Genomic DNA, 19205 nt, shown 5'->3' with positions numbered 1-19205 from the left:
TATGGGTGCAGTGTAGATGTACCCTTAGTCTTTAAGGTGAACAGGACTCCTCTGTGTTAAGTCATTTTCAATTAAGTTTGTGAAACAACAAAAGACTTTGGGTCTGATTATTCTTTGTAGCTAAAATCTGCTCTGCATAGGGCTTTTAGGGAAGGGGGGAGGGAGAAGGATGGTGTTGCCTTCCTGTATAAATTAGAGCAGCTTCAGAGCTGCTTGGACAGATGAAAGTGAAGGTCTGCCCTCATCCTAATCTTGGCAATTCCCAGAACATTAGACACTGCAAGGGTGGCTGACACAGAACCATTCTGTTAGCTGTGGGAAATGACAAACAAGAGAGATTTGCTTCCTTTAAGGCCCATTTACACAGCCAGAGTGCTATAAAGGGACCATAGGAAAACAGAGAGTCAAGACTTTTATCTGACCAGTGGATCAGGTGAATGGAGAACATTGCTTATAGTTTCAGGTAAGGATTAGAATATAGCGAGAAAACTAAGTTAGAACTTCGTACGTTGTTCAAATTTTGGATGAGTTTCTTTCTCTCTGCTAATAGATAAGAAAAGTTTATTCTTAATTTTTTACGTCTTATCTGCAAATAGTATATAATGCAAAAGAAAAAAAAGAGCTCCCCCATTATAAAGCACTTTGAGACTACCTCAATAACTAAATTGTCCTCTAATTGAGTGAAACCCAATTAAAATAAAAAATATTTATGTCCACAATGAGAATGAAAGGATCAAAACCAGATTTTTTAAATTCTATTTTGCAAGTTGCTTGAAGACTGTCATTAATTTTCCTCTTCATCCAGGAAAACAATAGATGAAAGAGCAAAATACCTATATCAGCTGTTAGAGGTTTTTTATTGGCAATTTAAGTAGTTTTCAATATACATAAAAGGCCTACAGAGAGTAGTCAGTACTGATAATTGTACTACAAAAAAGCAGATTTGGAATATATTTTCAGCATTTAAACATCAACATAATACATTTTAAACCGTATTGTCCTGTCAAAATATTAAAATACCACCATAAAAGATTACAGTATTTACAGTGCGCTCTCATTAGTCCCACCCTAAATGTGTTTCAACGGGATAATTAACGCTAACTAAGTGAAATTATACTCACGTTTTGTGTGTCTCATAGGCCAGAAAATCCCCTACTTATAATACAAAAATTTAAAGGCTCACCCTTCCCCCCGTACCTTTTTTTTAAATTATTATCAAAACTTCAGTATTCTATTTACATAGAACAAGGTTTAACTGTAACTTCACAACAAAAAATTAACTATACAGTTTTAACCAAATAACTGACAGGAACTGATAATGATGTCCTTGGATGGGTAACCAGTGCTGATTTCACCATCACACTACTTGTATGTTGTTGGCATCAATTTGTTCTACCAGTTCTTTAGCAAATGTATCCTTATAAAACATTCTTCCCAGTCTCTCATGCTCTCAGTTTTGCAGAAAAGGTGTTGAAATTTGTGTCTGTAGATTTTTGAAACTTTGATTTTACTGGCATGAGTACTTTTCTCCTTGGCTGGCACTAGTAGCACACAGATTAGAGGAAAAGGAACGTTTGTTCATCTTCATACTTTACTCATTGCAACTTCTTTACTTGGCCTTGATACAATATCCTTGCTCCTCGTATCAGTCATAGTGTAAAAGGCCTGCAGAGCACCATACTCGGATTAACCTTTTTCACAAGCCCATCAAAAACTCTCTTGCAAGCTAGAGCGTATCTTTGGCTGAACCCAGTTGCTGTGCCCACCTCAGAAAGTTCCCCCCCTGCCCCAAATTGCAGCCATTTCTTAATTCTGCCTTTTTATATTTTCTGTTTTCATCTCTGGGTTTCAGATGGAAGAAAAAAACAGACAACTGCAAGAACGTCTCGAGCTCGCTGAACAGAAGCTGCAACAGACAATGCGGAAGGCTGAGACCTTGCCTGAAGTGGAGGCTGAACTGGCTCAGAGAATTGCAGCCCTGACTAAGGTACTGCACTGAGAAATAGGTTTATTTCAGAAATATGTTTGGATTAACTTGGTTTATATTCTGTATTCTTCCTTACAAGAACCATAACTAAAAAGGACTTCATTTCAACCTCTTTAGAAGTGGAAAAAATGATGCCATGTAACACACAGTAAGCAAATGTTAATTGTGTAACAAGTAATATTTCCTGGCCTCTAGCATAATTTGATATATCGAATGCTGTGACTGTGTTTCTCACAGTTTTTATTGGCAGAAGAAGTAACTATTCTTGCGTTAGACTACATTATATTTAAAAAGATGTCATGGATTGCCAATTTATCTAAAATCCATGAACCCATTTAGCTATTAAATATGTAAACATTTCCCCTTTAACAAAAAACAAAAACAAGCTAGTAGATTATTTTTTCCTGATGTTTTATACACCACATTAATTAGGAGACATACAGTAATCATTTTCATCACAATAAATGACACAAAAATACAATATTATACAAAACTGACATTTAAGATCATTTGTGAGTAACAGAAACAAAGCCATCTTGAATATTGATTTTTTTTTAAATTGATTCTTTGTAGCAGGTAATCAGACTACAATTGATAAATCACAAGGAAAATGGTAAAGCCCTAAAGGGACCAAAGACAATCTGCTTTCTCTGTGAACAATTTATTGTACAACAGCTTTCTTGAAGAAAAACAATAAGACAATTGTACGTTTTAAATTATGCCAAATTCATGTATTGTGCTCTCTCACATTTTTAGATGTGCATGCAATTAATGCTGTAGTTCAGAGTATTTTAGCTTCATTAGAACATTTGTAATTTTCATAAAATATTTAATTCTTCACATTTAGAGTCAAACAAAAATGTAAAACTCCATATAGCACAATATGTTACACATCATTCTGATTTAAATTTTCCTTTCTCTATCACTACCAAACATTATAATGATTTTATTTAGCAACAGTTTTTTCATATTTTAACAACATTTAAAAAAAACCCTTCTATTTGTCCTTTTTATCAGGTCTTCAGAGCTCGGACAGCTTACGGTTCAGCCTGACTTTTGTGTAATTTAGGCAAGAAGGAAATAGATAGTAATTTCTTTTAACTCACTAAGACAAAATCAGTACTCAGTAATCAAGATTTTATACTGTCCACATTAGGTATATGACTTGGGAATCTGAAAGGGAACTGAAAATGCTGGAATAAAAGAAGATTCAACGAAAGGGGGATTGCATGAAATGACAAAAAAATGTTACAACATTTTGTGAAAACGATGGTGGAAGTGAATAAGGCATCCCTTGTCAGCTTTAAGTTGTCCATCTGTGATTTATTCAGCAGATGACCTGACATTTTAATGCCCTTAGCAGAATATTGCTTTATATTTGACAATTTTTTTTTATAAATTCTCCAGTATTTTAGGCACCAGTCATTTTTTTTTATTTTCAAGCATGTCTTTTGTTGCCACCATTTTGAACAAATACTACTACTTAATATGGAGAGAATCTCATCTCACTCATGCACGATACTCAGTACACTGCAGTGCAATATAGTCATATTCTGATCATAAACATACTACAGCATATATTTTCACGTGCCTTTCCCACAGTCTTTTATTTGATGTGACTGGAGGACCCTGAACAGAACTGACGTTTCATTCAAAATGGCCTTCATCCAAGTTTTTCTCTAAAGAGAAAATCTACAAAGTCAATGTACTAAGTAATCTAAATAAGAGTTTCACTGTTCCAGGGACTTAATAGTGGTAATCTTTCTATTGTATCAAACCCTGGCAATGTGTAAAGCTGAAGAAATTGTAGACAGGTAAACTGCAGGCAAGATGCTGAGCAAAGGCAGAATGATAGCCCACTACAGATCAGGGATCAGAGTTCAGGCAGATGTCCAGATAGAGCAGAGGAATAGGTGCCTGGGGGCTCTGGGATGGAATGGAGGGCCATCATCTCTCAGGTATTGTGATTTCCTTTTTTACACTACCATTATCTCAGGGTAGCAACATATGTAAATAGTTACCTTAGGGTCTGTTCTAAGGTGAAATTTGTGATAGATTCCCAAGTTAAATCTGGAGTGAAGACAAACTTTAGTTTCTATGAATATCTGCATAAACCTTTATAGAAGCCTCCATGATCCTTCCTTCCTCAAACGTGATATTTATATTTTGGGGGTGAGGCAGAACAAATGGAATTCAACATCATAAAGGTGTAGTCTGTCAGACATGTTTCCATCCTTGGTATTTTCAGGGAGTGGTCTGGTGGTCCCAGTCTCAGTCCAGTCTTGCATAGTCATTATCTATCCTTCTCCATCCAGCCACATCAGACAGTAATATATTGTTTTGATACAGCAGTTGTTAACAGCATGCTCAATGAAGAAGAATAAAGTTACAGGCACAGGTGAGAGCAAAGGTTTTAATGGATATGAGAAATTAATATATATTAAGAGGAGAAGGCATTTGAGGAGAGTGAAAGGTTGAGGATAAATGAGAACAATGGAAGCAGGAGTGGAGAGGTCACTGAGACAGGTGAATGGTTTAAAGTACAAGAGACACTGTTTGGAACAGGAAAGGAAGGGGAACATGCTAAGGTGGAGGGAGAAGAGGAGATCAGGTTAGATGTAATCACCTTGATTTTTGAAGAGAATCATGTCAAGTTCTGTGAAGAGAGGTGCAGGAGTTAGTTGGTTTTAGAAAAGAGTTGGGGGTGTCAAAAGACAGTTGGGATCAATCTTTGTGGCATAGCAGTGCTGCTTGATGAAGAAACTGGCAGAACTGAAGGAGAGAAGGAATTTGCAAGTCAGTGTGGTCATGGGATTTTCAGTAGAAACACTTAGCAGAGAATATAAAAGTTGGGTATCAAGCAAGGATTGGGAATTTGGGGTAGAAAACTTTGTCATGGGAGAAATAGATGAAAAAGGCAGACCTGGTAGAGAAAGCAGATTAAATAGAGTCACTAGGTGAGTGATTTGAAGAGGGATATGAGAATGCCTGAGAAGTGATGGAGATTATGAAAAGGTTGGATGTGGGGAGAGGAAGGGATAGCTAGAGAGAGGCAATACTGCAATATAAAGATCAGAATTGAGACGTGCTTCATCAAGACATGACTGAGTGAGTGGCCATTTTCATCAGTAGAAATTCAATTCATGTTTGAAGGTCAAAATGTACAGGTGGGGGCGAGGAGGCAGGCTGTTAAGGTGTTGGATGAGATCTTGGTATAAGTTGCTAGTGATCAAATAGGACTAGCAGAGTCAAGAGTAAATAAAGTGGATGAGGAGAAACAAGATACCTAGGAGATAACAAACAACTTGGAAGTGGAAAAGAGAGAAAAGTTGGATGGGGAGTTGGTCAAAAGTGGAGGCAGTGCAGGGCAGGGTGTTGGTGGTAACAGGTGTGGGAGAGAAGAAGCCTACTGCCCTACCTTCATGCCTTTGTGGATGAGTTGGAGTGGAGAGAGAAGCTGTCATAAGCTGTAGAGTTGATGTTCGAAAGGGAATCTAGGCTCCAAGGAGGGAAAAGATGAAGAGATCATAGGTAGAGTTGCCCATTTTAGATCTGAAGCTGGCACTGCAAGAGGGAAGGCATCATAGGAATGGGGAGGGTTCAGTAGGATGAAAGTCACAAGAGACCAGGGCTAGAGGGTGGAAAGGATGGGAAGGAGAGAGGGGATGGAGCTCTGTAGACTATTAAAAGAGGTAAATAGAATGAAACAAAGTGGGGCTGAGAGATCAAAAAGTGGAAGAAGAGGTTAGCAGGTACAACTCATAGGAATCATAGTTGGAAGGATAAAACAAAAGGAGAGATGGAAGGCAGGAAAGGGTATACCAAGAAGGAGAAAAGAGACTGATGCAGAGAAGGAGGGCAGAGGACTTGACAAATGAATCATTGCCAGCCATTGCTAGTATGCGATTGAAAAGTCTCAAGTAAACCCTGTAGCTGATGCACAACCATTGAAATGAGTGTATTACAGCGTGAGTGTATACTCTAACCATAGTAGTATGCTCATTGGGCAAGATGTTGCACAAATAAACAGTAAGAGATAATCTCTTCCCTCAAAGAGTGTAGACACAGATTTTTTAAGTATTTTGGCACCTAACTGCCTCTGATTGATATGAGCCGCTGACCCTCTCCCCCCCAGCTGGGGGACCAGCAGTGCGCAAAGCCATTTCCCATTATGTTTTTCTCTGCCACTCACATAGTGCAGGAGATGAGGGGGACAAAGGTGCCTGGGAGCAGTAGTGAATGTGGATTCACATGTGGCCCCAGGACCAGGTAAGCTGTCCTACTGCTCAGAACCCCAAACACACACAAATCCTCTCCCACTGCCAAACACCTCCTGCCCCTTCACTGCCCAGTGCCCTCCCCTTTCCCCCCAGACTGCTTAGGGTACATCTACACAGAAACATTATTTCGAAATACACAGCAACGTTATTTTGAAATAACAAGCATTATTTTGAAATAACGTAGTCCACATTTACACAGCAGCAAGTTATTTCAAAATAATGTCAAAATACTGTCAAGCTGGAGGATTTCTTACTCTGACTCCTGTAACCCTCATTGTATGAGGAGTAAGAGAAGTCAGAGGAAGAGTGCTCTATTTCGAGATAAGTGCAGTGTAGACACTCCCAGTTTTGAAATAAGCTATTTCTAAATAAGCTACACAATTGACATAGCTCAATTTGCGTAGCTTATTTCAAGTTAAGTCCTGTTGTGTAGACGCTACTCCCATGCACTGTGCCCCTGGTCTTCAGTAGCCAGCCAGACTGGATGGTAACTGTGTCTGCCTGCTGCACCCAACCCCCTGCACTGATTCTGAGCCCTCTCCTGCTTCATCCAGGGCCTGCATCCCACACCCCAGGCACCCTGCTACATCCCTGAGACCCTGTCAGCACACCAATACATTTATCCCCAGCCACAGCCCGCATACCCTCTGCACCCCAACCACCTGCACTAGCCTTGACCCTGATCCAACACCCAAATTTATTTGCAGAGATCTCACTCCTTCCTACACTCTACCCCTTTGCCTCAGCCCTCAGCTCCCTTCTGTACCTAAATTCCCCTCAGAGCTGCATCCTCTCCTGCACCCAACCTCCTGCACTCCCTCCTAGGTCAACCCCTACCCCTGACCAAAGCCCACTCGCACACTTCAGACCCCTTGGTCCCATCCCTTAGCCCAGAGCCTATACCCCCTCCCACACCTCAAACCACTGCCTAGTTAAAGTAAAGGGGGTGAGGGAGAGTGAGCAATAGAGGAAGGGAAATAGAGTGAATGGGGGCAGGGGGTGAGGTAGGGGTTTTGGGGCTTGTGTGATTAGACAGTTAGAAACCCTACCCACAGTTGGGGACAGCAGAAACTGCTCAGAGTTGGAGTCATGCTGGGAGCAGGCATGCAACCCCTGAGGGACTGCCCGGCTTAGTCAAATCCACTGGCCCACAACTAGCAGCTCTGCCCAGCCCACATGGTGAAGTCAGTCTTCTGGGTGGCAAGTACATTACAGGCAAATGAAACCTGCTGGATGGAAACGGCTCACACAGCTGCACTCTCCTGGGTAATGGGCCAAACCCAGCTGTGTATGGATGAGTTAGTGGTGTCTGTAATAGGCACCTTTCCAGATTCCAGTATAGGCCTGTCACCATTGTAAACCCAGTATTGCATTGCATACCAAATATGTATGCAGGATATATATTTTCAATAATTGTTGCTGAATACTGCACGGTATTTTTTACTAAGCCAGCTGAAGACAATAACAGAAAATAACTATGCATGTCTTTAATGCAAAAAATCTAGACTTCTGAATCAAGGGTTGCATTGGAAAGTTCTAAAATTTTGTGAGCTGTTTAACACTGTTCTTTTTCAATTCACCCACTGTTTATGTGAGGACTTAAATAGTCATCAACCAATGACCATAAATGTGGTGTTTAACCACAGTATTATGGTCAACATTTTGCATTTGCTTCCCTAAGAAAGCTTTAAATGTTTGGCATTTGATTCTCAGGTTTGAGCAAATTCAATACAAAGCAAATTCAATACAAAGTAGCAGCCAAAAATGTTTAATTCCTTTGGCCACTAGTATATTTTCTGGTGCACTTTTAAATTGTAAAATCTCACTTTTAAAGCATGTTTAAATCTCAGTTGGAACAGAGTCATTTATTGCAATATCTCTAGAGCTGTAAGTGTACTTAGTTGAATTATGCTTCTGCAAATAAACAACATATATAGTATTCATTCTCATCTAGAATTTATTAATTCCTCCTCGGCATTAATTAGACCAGCAACTGCCACTAGTTTTCAATATTTCAAATAGTAACATGCTTCCAGACACAACATGCAATTAAAGAATTATCCATTGCATGATTTCAAATGAAAATCTTTCCTACAATTTAAAATACAGATATGAGTAGCATATTTGAATGAAATAGCTTCCCAGACTTCTCTCTTAAGTGTGTACTATACTAGACCAGGCCACTTAACACTTCATCTTGAGTGAGGTGCTCTTCAAGTCTAGAATTAATGTGTTTGAACATATAAGGGTCTTGCACATGAGAGTGTTGAAAATAAATCAAATTTAACTTTGCGCTCATTAAATCTCACAGGTTTAATTTTCTAGGGATGATGCTTCCAACTAGTTCTCTGTGACTGAAAATAATCTATAATTCCCTAATCCTGTGTTTTGACTACCTCTCAATTAGTGATTCTGAGCTCTACAGACTTTTTTCAAGTCCTCTTCCTGATTTTAGGAGTCATATTCATCCAAGTAGGGAAAGAAACTATGCCATATGACTTCTGGGATGAAATACAACTCAAATTTATAATATTGAGTACTGAGGCTACATTCACCAAAAATCCTGAACATTTGCATTTACCTTTTATATTTTACAAGTAAATAAACTTTATAAATACATTTCAGTTGAGAAGAATGTTCACTGAATAACATTAAAAAACTCCATGGTTAGTTATAAAATTTCATATATCTGCATAAGTGTATATTTAAACTGTTTGTAATAGGAATAAATCCATACTGACGGTTGCAGTTTATATTTGTAAAATTGTACATCACTCTAATTTTGTGTCAGTGACTCTTGAGTTCTGATGGTAACACTGATGCAATTTTAAATTCTGGTGGGTAATTGTTTAAGTATACTGACTTGTTATTTTGATAAGTCATTTGTAGATAACAGTTTCACTAAGGAAGTATTATTTTATCAATAATATTAGATGTGCTGAGAGTTTGCACATCTAGTTACCCAGAGGTCACCTTTTGAGAGAATGCATTGGGCAATCAGATGCTCACAGACAGGCTTTGGTAGTAGTATGCAATCTATATTCCTTATGCATAGTTCTTGTTTCCAAAGCAACAAATTCAACACAGGATACAATTTTGCAATGTTACCATAGACTTTCTTGATATGAGGGAATGTAGAGAACCATAGTTTAGAACAAATGACTTATTCAGCTGTTCTTTCCAAAAAGTGTTGAATCTTTGGATGGACTACTATACTTCATATTCAGTACCTATACTGTTTTAAACTACTTTCTATCCAATTAATCCATTTTTATTTATAGGTTCTTCTCTTAAGTATGATTTTGTTAATGAAAAGGGATCACCTTCAAAAAGTTTGGGATCTATATTGTTTTACTAAAATTAATAGGGTTACTTGATCTATTCTAAAACAGAATCCTAAAGCTTGAACCTTATTTTACACAGTTAACTCTTTATAGTTTATAGTGAGGAGGGAATGTGTCAGTACATTTCATGAAATGTAAATGACTAATCCATTAATTTAGTATATTCTAAAACAAATTTGCATTGTTTTCACTCTTATAAAGTGGTAGCAAGAATCCCAAAAAACTTTCTGACATTGGCCTCTCCACATCATATTTTGGTGTTTAGTTCACCATAATTCAACTACAACATCAGACCGTATTAGCCAGAGTTGCTTTTATTTCACTCTGTAGTAAGCTGTCATCAGCCAACCATCACTAACCTTGAACTTCCATATCTAGGTTGATAGCTTTTTTAGCATTCCATTATTTTAGTTGATCCACACCAACTGCATCACATCCACCAACTATCAGTGTAGTTTATTCCACATAAAATTCAGTCAAAGTATTAAATTTTCAGTCACACTTTTCGTTTAAGCATTCTGTGCTGTGTTCTTTTCAGTGTCAGTGTCTTTAGTTCTGATTTTTCAATTTTGTCCCTCTCCTTTTCCTTGACTTGTTAGTCTGATCCAACCTCTTCTACCTCATCTGATGATTATCAATATGTTATGGAAGCTAAGCTACAAGAAATGATCTCCATACGTAGGAAGGTAGTCCTACTGGACTTTACTTTCTATTGCTAAATAGAATTCATCTGATTTGTTTTCATTTATTTTTTTAATTATTTTTATTGATAATCAACCATCGTGCAGTTCAGTGCTTAAGGAGCTTACAATTATACGATGGCAGGTTTGTGTTCAAACCATGCACAGTCTGCATGTTACATTTGGCTGATTTCATTGCTCATAAATAACTCCAATGTTTTGCTGATGCTTGGATGTAACAGGCCTTTGTAGCTGACACATTTCAAGCAATGCTGTTCAGCTGCCTGTTTCAATAAAGTTTATTTTTTGAAAACTAAGTTTGCAGTTAGTAGTAGCTTGCTTTATATTTTCTTTAAACTTTACTGACATAAAGACTTGCAAAGCGATTTAAATTTCAGACCGTCTTCCTATTATTATTTTTTTACAGGCAGAAGAAAGACATGGTAACATTGAAGAACGTATGAGACATTTGGAAACTCAACTTGAAGAAAAGAATCAGGAACTTCAAAGAGTATGTATACTGCAGACAATTTATTTTCTGTGCATATACTTGGCAATATAGGGACAAATTCTGTCCTCAGTTGCATGCCTACGACACATTACTTGCAGAATAATACTTTCGCGAGTCTCAGAGCAGATTCTATGCTGTATTTTTTCAGCAACTTATTCAGCCGGTTTAAATTTAGTTTTTGTTGGTTATAAACAGTCTACTGATATAGAAGTTTCTATTATACCTTGATTGGTAGTTAATGTGCACTGATCACTAGGTGAACTTAAAGTATAATTTCTTCTGCTGCTGGATATTTTAATGAAAATGTGTTCAATCTCCATAAGATCTACACATTTGAATAGGCATTAATTAATTTGGAAACTTATCATTGTGTTTCCTTTGTTCTGTACTGAAGGCAAGACAAAGAGAAAAAATGAATGAGGAGCACAACAAAAGATTATCAGACACTGTAGACAGACTTTTGACAGAATCTAATGAGCGCTTGCAGCTACATTTAAAAGAGAGAATGGCAGCACTTGAGGAAAAGGTAAAGTTCTAACGACAATATAAACTTAAAATATATACAGTAGTAACCTTACTACCTTTTATTTGGTTATAAATGTTATGTTGATTCTATAAGGCACAGACAAATGTGAACCTAATACAATACAAGCCTTGTTATTCAGCACGCTTAGGGAAAGGATGTTGCCAGTTAAGAAAATATGCTGGTTAATTGAATTTTTTTTTAAACACAAAATGTTTAAGAAATAAAATACCCGTATTTAACACTACAACTTTTAACACGAGTGTATTACTGTATACACTACAATTTGTAACACTCTTATTGCATACTGAACAATACTGACATTTTTTAACGGAATGCAAAAATGAATGAAATGAACTAACTATACAGTTCAATTTTTAACTCTATTACTACAGTATATACACTACAACTTTTAACCCTACTGTATTACTATATCCAAGACCTGTAATTTACTGCTGCTTTACTGCCTCAGGGTCATCAATATCAACAATTTCTGCTGTTGATGTTGATGGTGCTGGATCAGTGGCACAAGCTGCAGAAGTTTTTTGTAGCATCTTGCGATATCTGCCTGCCTGCAAGTCAGTTGCCTTTTCTTCAGGAAATTGTTCTGGATAATGTACAGATACATGGCTTCCTGAGCAGAATAAGAAAACTGCTGCTCAGCGAACTTCACCAAAGTCTCCAAACACTGTGCAACAGGAGTCCAAGAGACTTTGCAAAAGCGACGAGGAGTCCTGTGGCACCTTATAGACTAACTGAAGTGTAGGAGCTTAAGCTTTCGTGGGCAAAGACCCACTTCGTCAGATGCATGTAGTGGAAATTTCCAGAGGCAGGAATAAATATGCAGGCCAGGATCAGGCTGGAGATGACGAGGTGGATCCAATCAAGGAGGATGAGGCCCACTTCTAGCAGCTGATCTGGAGGTGTGAATTCCAAGAGAGCAGAAGCTGCTTTTGTAGTTAGCAAGCCATTCACAGTCTTTGTTTAATCCAGTCTTTGTTTAATCCAGTAACTAGGTGCCACAGGACTCCTCCTCGCTTTTGCAGATTCAGACTAACATGGCTACCCCTCTGATACAAGAGACTTTGGTTTCTTCAGTATGGTCTTCTTCCTCTGAATCTTTGCCATCTGCAGTTCAGGAACTTCTCTCCAGATAGACAACCATTTCTATAATTTGAGAATCTAACAGGATTTTTGTAACATCTAGGTCTCGATCAGCATTTACCACCATTCAACTTCATTATCCTTCAGTTTAGTGATTGGGTTTGTGGGGTCACCATTTTGAAGGACAGCAAGTATCTCCTGTAGCCCTTTCCTTTTTGGTCTTATGTTGAAACCTTGAAATTTTTCTTCTTCATCCAGGGATCTTTCCACAAATACTACTTCTACCCACAATTTTTTCCATGTTTTCTTTAAAGTTGTAGGCTTGACAACAGATCAGGCACATGAAACATTGAATATTCTTGATGCTGTACTGTAACATTTGCAGGCAGGAAGACCGTGAAAATATTGCCAGACACAAGCTCTGCTTCAGATGGGTGATCTTGAGGGTTATCTAAAACCAGAATAACCTTCATGACTTCTGGCACTTTAAGTTCTTTCAAAAGCTTCAGATGGATAACCAAGTTAGTGAGTAACTAGAAAAACAAACAAACAAAGAAAAAAACCCAATGAATAGTCTAGCAGCACCTTACAAAACATAGAATCATAGAGTTATAGAATACTAGGACTGGAAGGGACCTCGAGAGATCATCGAGTCTCGTCCCCTGCCTTCATGGCAGGACCAAATACTGTCTAGACCATCCCCGATAGACATTTATCTAACCTACTCTTAAATATCTCCGAAGATGGAGATTCCACAACCTCCCTGGGCAATTTATTCCAGTGTTTGACTAGTCTGACAGTTAGGAACTTTTTTCTAATGTCCAACCTAAACCTCCCTTGCTGCAGTTTAAGCCCATTGATTCTTGTTCTATCCCCAGTGGCCAAGATGAACAAGTTTTCTCCCTCCTCCTGATGACACCCTTTTAGATATCTGAAAACTTCTATAATGTCCCCCATCAATCTTTTCTTTTCTAAACTAAACATATAGATGGTATCATGAGCTTTCATGGGCACAACCCACTTCTTTAGATCCAAGAATAAATATGGGAAGGGGAGGAAGGAAGGAGAGAAAATAGTGAATTAGAGTGTTCAAGTTACAAGAAGCTCATAAAAACAATTTGCACCTTTTCTAAGTACTCATTGCTTAGTTGGTTAAGTCATTAGGGTGTGGAAGATAATGTGCTAGCCAGCCAATGTCTTTATTTCTCTCTCTGATAGGAATCAACTTGTAAATGAAGTTAAGTTCCAATGCTTCCCTGTGTGTTTGACTTGTGGAATTGGCCTGAAACAACACAGTGACTTTGAGATCCATTAATGAGTGCCCAGGCAGATTAAAGTGTTCTCCAACAGGTTTTTGTGTATTGCAGTTTTGGATATCTGATTTGTGTCCATTCATTCTTTCCCATGGAGACTGTCCAGTTCGGCCAATATACATGGCAGGGGAGCATTTCTGGAATTTGATGGCATAGATCACATTAGTGGATGTGCAATTAAATGAGCCCCTGATATAGTGGCTGATTTGGTTGGGTCCAGTGATGAAATCACTTGTATAGATGTGTGGACAGAGTTGGAACTGGGGCTGATTGCAGGGGTGGGTTCCTGGATGATTTTGATGGAGCTGTGCTGCATGGTTACTGGAAATATTTTTTTTGAGATTAGGGGGTTGTCTGAGGGGAGGATTGTCTTTTCCCCCAAGGCCTGTGAGAGTGAAGAGTCATTTTCAAGGATAGGTTGTAGATTGTTGATAATTCATTGAATGAGTTTAAATTGTGGGCAATAGGTGATGACAAGTGGAATACTGTTGTTTTCTCTTTGTGGCCTGTCTTGATATAGTTCACTTCCCCAGGAGGGTATTTCAGTTTTAAGAATGCTATTTATAGTTCTGTGGGATTGGAGCAAATCCAGTTTTATTTTAGGGCTTGGCTATAAACAATAGATTGAGAAATGTGTCTTGAATGAAAGCTAGAGGCATGAAGGTAAGTGCAGCAGTCAATAGGTTTCTGATATAAGGTGGTGGAAATGTGTTCATCACGTAATTGTACTGTAGTGTCAAGGAAGTGGATCTCTCATGTGGACTGATCCAGGCTGAGGTTGAAGGTGGGGTGGAAGTTGTTGAAATCCCTGTGAAATTCATCAAGGGTCTCTTTCCTGTGGGTCCATATGATGAAGATGTCATCCATGTAGCGTAAGTAGAGTAAGTTTTTTCAGGTGGTCTTTCACAGCAGGAACAAAGATGTATTGGAGCCAATACAAAAATATGTCATTGTCCATCCATGTATTAGGCTGTGCCTTGTACTTCACTGGCAGATGAGCAATACCCTTCAATGCTCTTGGCCACTTGAATTTTGAAACCACTAGCAGCTTGATTTTGGGTGTGCCAGCACCATTTGTACATGTAAGCAGAGTGATACAATCCTTGTTCCTCTTGAATCCCGGTGCACCAACCTCACCTGCACCAGCAAGGGTTGAAGGTGGCAGGCAATGCCAAAAGTCCCATTTCATCAGCATTGTAAAGGTTCTCTGAGGTTACTTCAGAATCAGGTTCTTAAAAAACACAAAATAGTTCTCTGTGCCCTCATGTCTGTTTCCTCCAGAGTTATTAAGTCTTCTGATACCATGTCACATCATAAAGCACGCCAACCAGCCATCAGAAAAAAATGCAGGTCTCGATCATTTCCATCTACTGATCATTTCCATCTACCGGTACACCTCGTGGAATAGGAAATCTAGTTCGAACAACCTAGTTCGAGCCTCGTGTAGCCACGCTGCACAGGGTTCGAACCAGCAGAGTTTTAAAAATGGCGGCTCCCCGCTTATGCAATTGAAGTCCGGGAAATTCAAATCCCAGGCTTCATTTGCAAGTGCGGTATGCCTACATTACCCTCCTAGTTCGAACTAGGAGGGTAGTGTAGATATACCCAGATTTCTTAGAGAGGTGGAAAACTCACCAGTCTCTTCATACAGTCAAAGAAAACTGTCTACTCTGCTGAAATTCTCATTCAAATACACCTCCAACCAAACTTCTCCAAATATACCTATATGTATAGCTGCATATTTTTGTGTTCCGGAGGCAGAATATTGTACAAAGCTGAGAACATTCCTGTAACCAGAAGATCATGTGGGGAAAAGAACATGTGAAAACTCAGATTAACCTTGTGAAGAAAATATTTGGATTGTCTCTAGAGTTCTAGATCTCACCTGTAGCAGATTCATATTGAAAATTCCCTGGCGAATAAGATGGATCAGTTCACTTAATTTAGTTAAATTAATCAAATAGCACTTTCTGGTACTGGATGTTTCGTCCTGTTTTATTTACATTTCAAATATATTCTTCTCCCCTAGAATGTTTTAATTCAGGAATCTGAAAGTTTCAGGAAGAACCTGGAAGAATCTTTACATGATAAGGTACTATATAACTCTCCTATTTTATCTGTAATTTCCTTGGTGTTTTTTTTTTTTTTAGAAAAACTATTTGATAATATTTGAATATGAGAAAATGTTTGTGGTGTACTTAATTTTTCAAACTGGCACCTAGAAATGGAGCAAACAGCAGTAAAATACTCTTGAGGATCCTGGAATACATGGTTGTATACTGTCATTTGCTTTAGCCAGGTATTGATGCTATGTAAACATGTTCCTTACAGTACAGTTTCTGATTGAGATCCTAGTCCTAATTAAGTGAATTGACTTTGGGGAGGCCAGCATTTCACTGTACAAATTGTAGTTCTTAAAAAGACTGGTTTAGCAGAAATTTTCACGTAAATCTTATTTAGTTAAGAATATAATTGTTTGATTTGATACATATACCCTAACAGGTGCAGTGAAATTATACTAACCATAACTGAAACTTGCCTTTTTGAGTTCAGGACAATTTAACCAGAAAACACTGGTTTAGTGAATCAGTCAAATTAATTATAAATGTTTATTCAAAACACAGATTTTTTGTTTCATTTTAAAGATATATTTGCCTTAAAGGCAGTAAAACACAAAATTATATCCACCTTTAGGTTTATACATGAAGCATTTTTTCAGTGTGTCCAATTAAATTAAAATATATAGGGTGGAATGGAAAAATATTGCTACACTTGCTCCTAAGGGGAAAGTAACTATTACCATGACACCCAAAACAAATACGAAGTGAGGAAAATAGGAAGAGAATTATATATCTGTTTAAATCTATTGTTATTTTACTCCTCCATAAAGTAATTTTGTAAAGAGGAAGAGAGATGTTGTGGTTAAGACACTGAATTAGACCTCAAGAGATTGTGATTCAATTCATGAGTGCTACAAATTTGCTGTGTGACCTTGGGCAAGTACTTAATCTTTCTGTGCCTCAGTTCTCAATGTGTAAAATGAGATAATAAACCTTCCTTTCATCTAGTATTTCTCTTGTCTGTTCAGCAGAGAGGGATGACAGACTTGCAAGGTTGGGAGGGGCTGGAAAGGGTGGGAGTAGGGGAGCAGTCAGCCCGAGTGCCATGCCATGTTCCCCCAGACAACTCTCAGTGCCTCCTGTACCACGTCGCATAGAGCTCTGGTCACAATTTAAAAGTGGTTTAAATTGCCCTTTTGAATCACTAGGTCCCAGGACAGTTGGCCCCTTTGTCTTCCCTCTCTCCCTATCAGCAGACCTGCTGTTCAGACTGTGAGCTCTTTGAAGCAAGAATCATCTCTCTATATATACATATACAGCTCCTTGCAAAGTGGGACCACTAGGTACTACCATAATGCAAATAGTATTATATTAAATTTAGGTGTAATATACCATCACAAAAATATTTAAAGTGTGTGTTGTCACTTAATTTTGGGCTAGGGATGTGGAAGTTGTGTAGGAATCACTATTTGGATTTCCAAATGCATCACACAACTCTTTCCCATTTTCCCAAATGTAGGCTGCACCTATTTTGGTGAAATTGGAACTATAATTTAGTCTGGGTTAAGTGACATTTAATAAACATGTTAAAGAACCTTTCAGTGGTGCACAACATTTCTTAGTGTTGCTACTATTGGTGGTGCTGAACTGATGGTGAATTTTTTACTGGTATAGCCAAGGTATTAGATCAGTGTTCTCCTAAGTTTTACTTCATTGGCTTAATAAAGTCATGTTAGAAGTGAACATGGCTAATTATTTTTCAGTTTGGATTTTGGCCTGAATATTCATATTTTATATATATATATATATATATATGAACAATTAGTTATATATTCTGAAACTAACTTTTAAAAAATCTGCTTGAAGTTAAAAAAATTATATATTTATTTATATATGTATTTTGAGAGATGTCGGAGGAGTAGGAAAAATAGGAGGGGAAAAAAATGAGAGATTCTTAGTTTAGTGGATAAAGCCCACATCTAGAGCTCAGTACAGTTACCATAGAAGTGTTCCCTTCACAAGCACTCACATTTTTATGTCTTACTTCTTAAAGTAAAAAAATATAATTCCTTGAATGATTTAGTCATTTAATTTTGTCAAAAGAATTGTTAATACATTTATACTAGTCAAGAAAATTTAGTCTAATAGAGATGGCATTAAGAGCAGTTATTAAGAATTAATCAGCAAGATCTATATCAAACCACTTCTGTATTTCTCTTCAAATTTTAAAAACTACTATAAAAAAGAATTATTGGATGTCTCTTTGCAAAAGTCCCTTTCCTTCTCCTTCTAGGAGCTTAACACTTTTCAATAAGGGCTGTCAATTGACCTGCGTTAACACCTGCAATAAACACAGGACAGGATTAATGCGTTAAAAAAATTAACATGTTAATCGCAGGTATTAATGCTGCGGTGCCTCTTTGAAGTGCCTCTCCAGCACTTCATAGGGGCAGAACAAGAGCCAGGGATCAGCTGGAGTGCCCAGTTGATCCCTGACTCTGCATTGCAAAGCCCAAAATGGCACCTTAAAGGGGCAGTGCTGCATGGAGCCCAGGGTCAGCTGGGAACTCCAGTTGTCCCCGGGCTCTGTCTTGTGCTACCCCTTGGAAATTCCTCCACCGCATTTCAAAGGGGAGTTGCACACGATTAATCGTGCAATTACATTTTTTATTTGCGCGGTTAATCACGATTAAAAAATTGTATTACTTGACAGCCCTGTTTTCAGTTCTTTGCTGTGTTTTGTTTTTAGAAATTCATTATTATGACAAAAGACAGCTGTTTTTTTTAATGAAAATCTCCAAAACTATAGAAACCCACCCTCTTTTAGCTACAAATTATAGTAACGTGGTCAAAATTAGTCCCTTAATTTTTCCCAATTTTGAGACATACAAAGTGGCGATTAGCATGCAGTCTGTTTCCTGGCTTTCCTGGAAATATAGGTTGCTGAGCACCTCATAGGAAGTCTCATCAACTCAAGATTCAAACTTAAAGCTCCATTTCAGCAAGGCACTTAAACATCTGCCTATCTTTTAAAGAAGGGGATAACTCAGAAGTGTAAAGATGGGCACCTACTTACCTTGCTGAACTGGAGCCATAAATTGGTGAGTTTGACTACCTGCTTAAACTTAAATACTTCAGGGCTGAAGGGAGATGGACTTAAGCTGAATCGGTGTCTTACCTGGGCTGCAATTACTCATAACTTGCTTGGCAGTTGGTTGGTAATAGTAATTTCTAGCAATGTCAGCAGCATCTGCCACCATTCCATATATTTTGGGGAAGTGCATTGCTTCTCTGTTTTTTCTTATCAGACTGATTTTGCTTTTACTGCTTCTTTCATTTCATCACAGTAAATGGTATTGACATGGCATTTCCAACCCTAAACTACTGGTTGGTTGGTTGGTTG

General features: G+C 38.1%; 1 protein-coding gene across 7 annotated transcripts in view; it reads left to right on the top strand.

Annotated features, from left to right (window-relative positions):
• Nucleotides 1–19205, top strand: part of PPFIA2 (PPFI scaffold protein A2) — a 601388-nt gene that overhangs the window by 473885 nt on the left and 108298 nt on the right. For all 7 annotated transcript variants that reach the window (XM_075932507.2, XM_089780129.1, XM_089780128.1 and 4 more), the window contains 4 exons: nt 1853–1987; nt 10719–10802; nt 11197–11328; nt 15772–15834. In XM_075932507.2, the coding sequence (XP_075788622.1) occupies nt 1853–1987; nt 10719–10802; nt 11197–11328; nt 15772–15834 (414 nt within the window). The remainder of the gene's footprint in view (nt 1–1852; nt 1988–10718; nt 10803–11196; nt 11329–15771; nt 15835–19205) is intronic.

This window comes from Pelodiscus sinensis, chromosome 1 (genome assembly GCF_052426305.1).
Source record: "Pelodiscus sinensis isolate ZL-2025 chromosome 1, ASM5242630v1, whole genome shotgun sequence".
Classification (NCBI taxonomy): domain Eukaryota; kingdom Metazoa; phylum Chordata; order Testudines; family Trionychidae; genus Pelodiscus; species Pelodiscus sinensis.
Note: the sequence above shows the minus strand (reverse complement) of the source record. Positions and strands in the feature narration are given on the sequence as shown.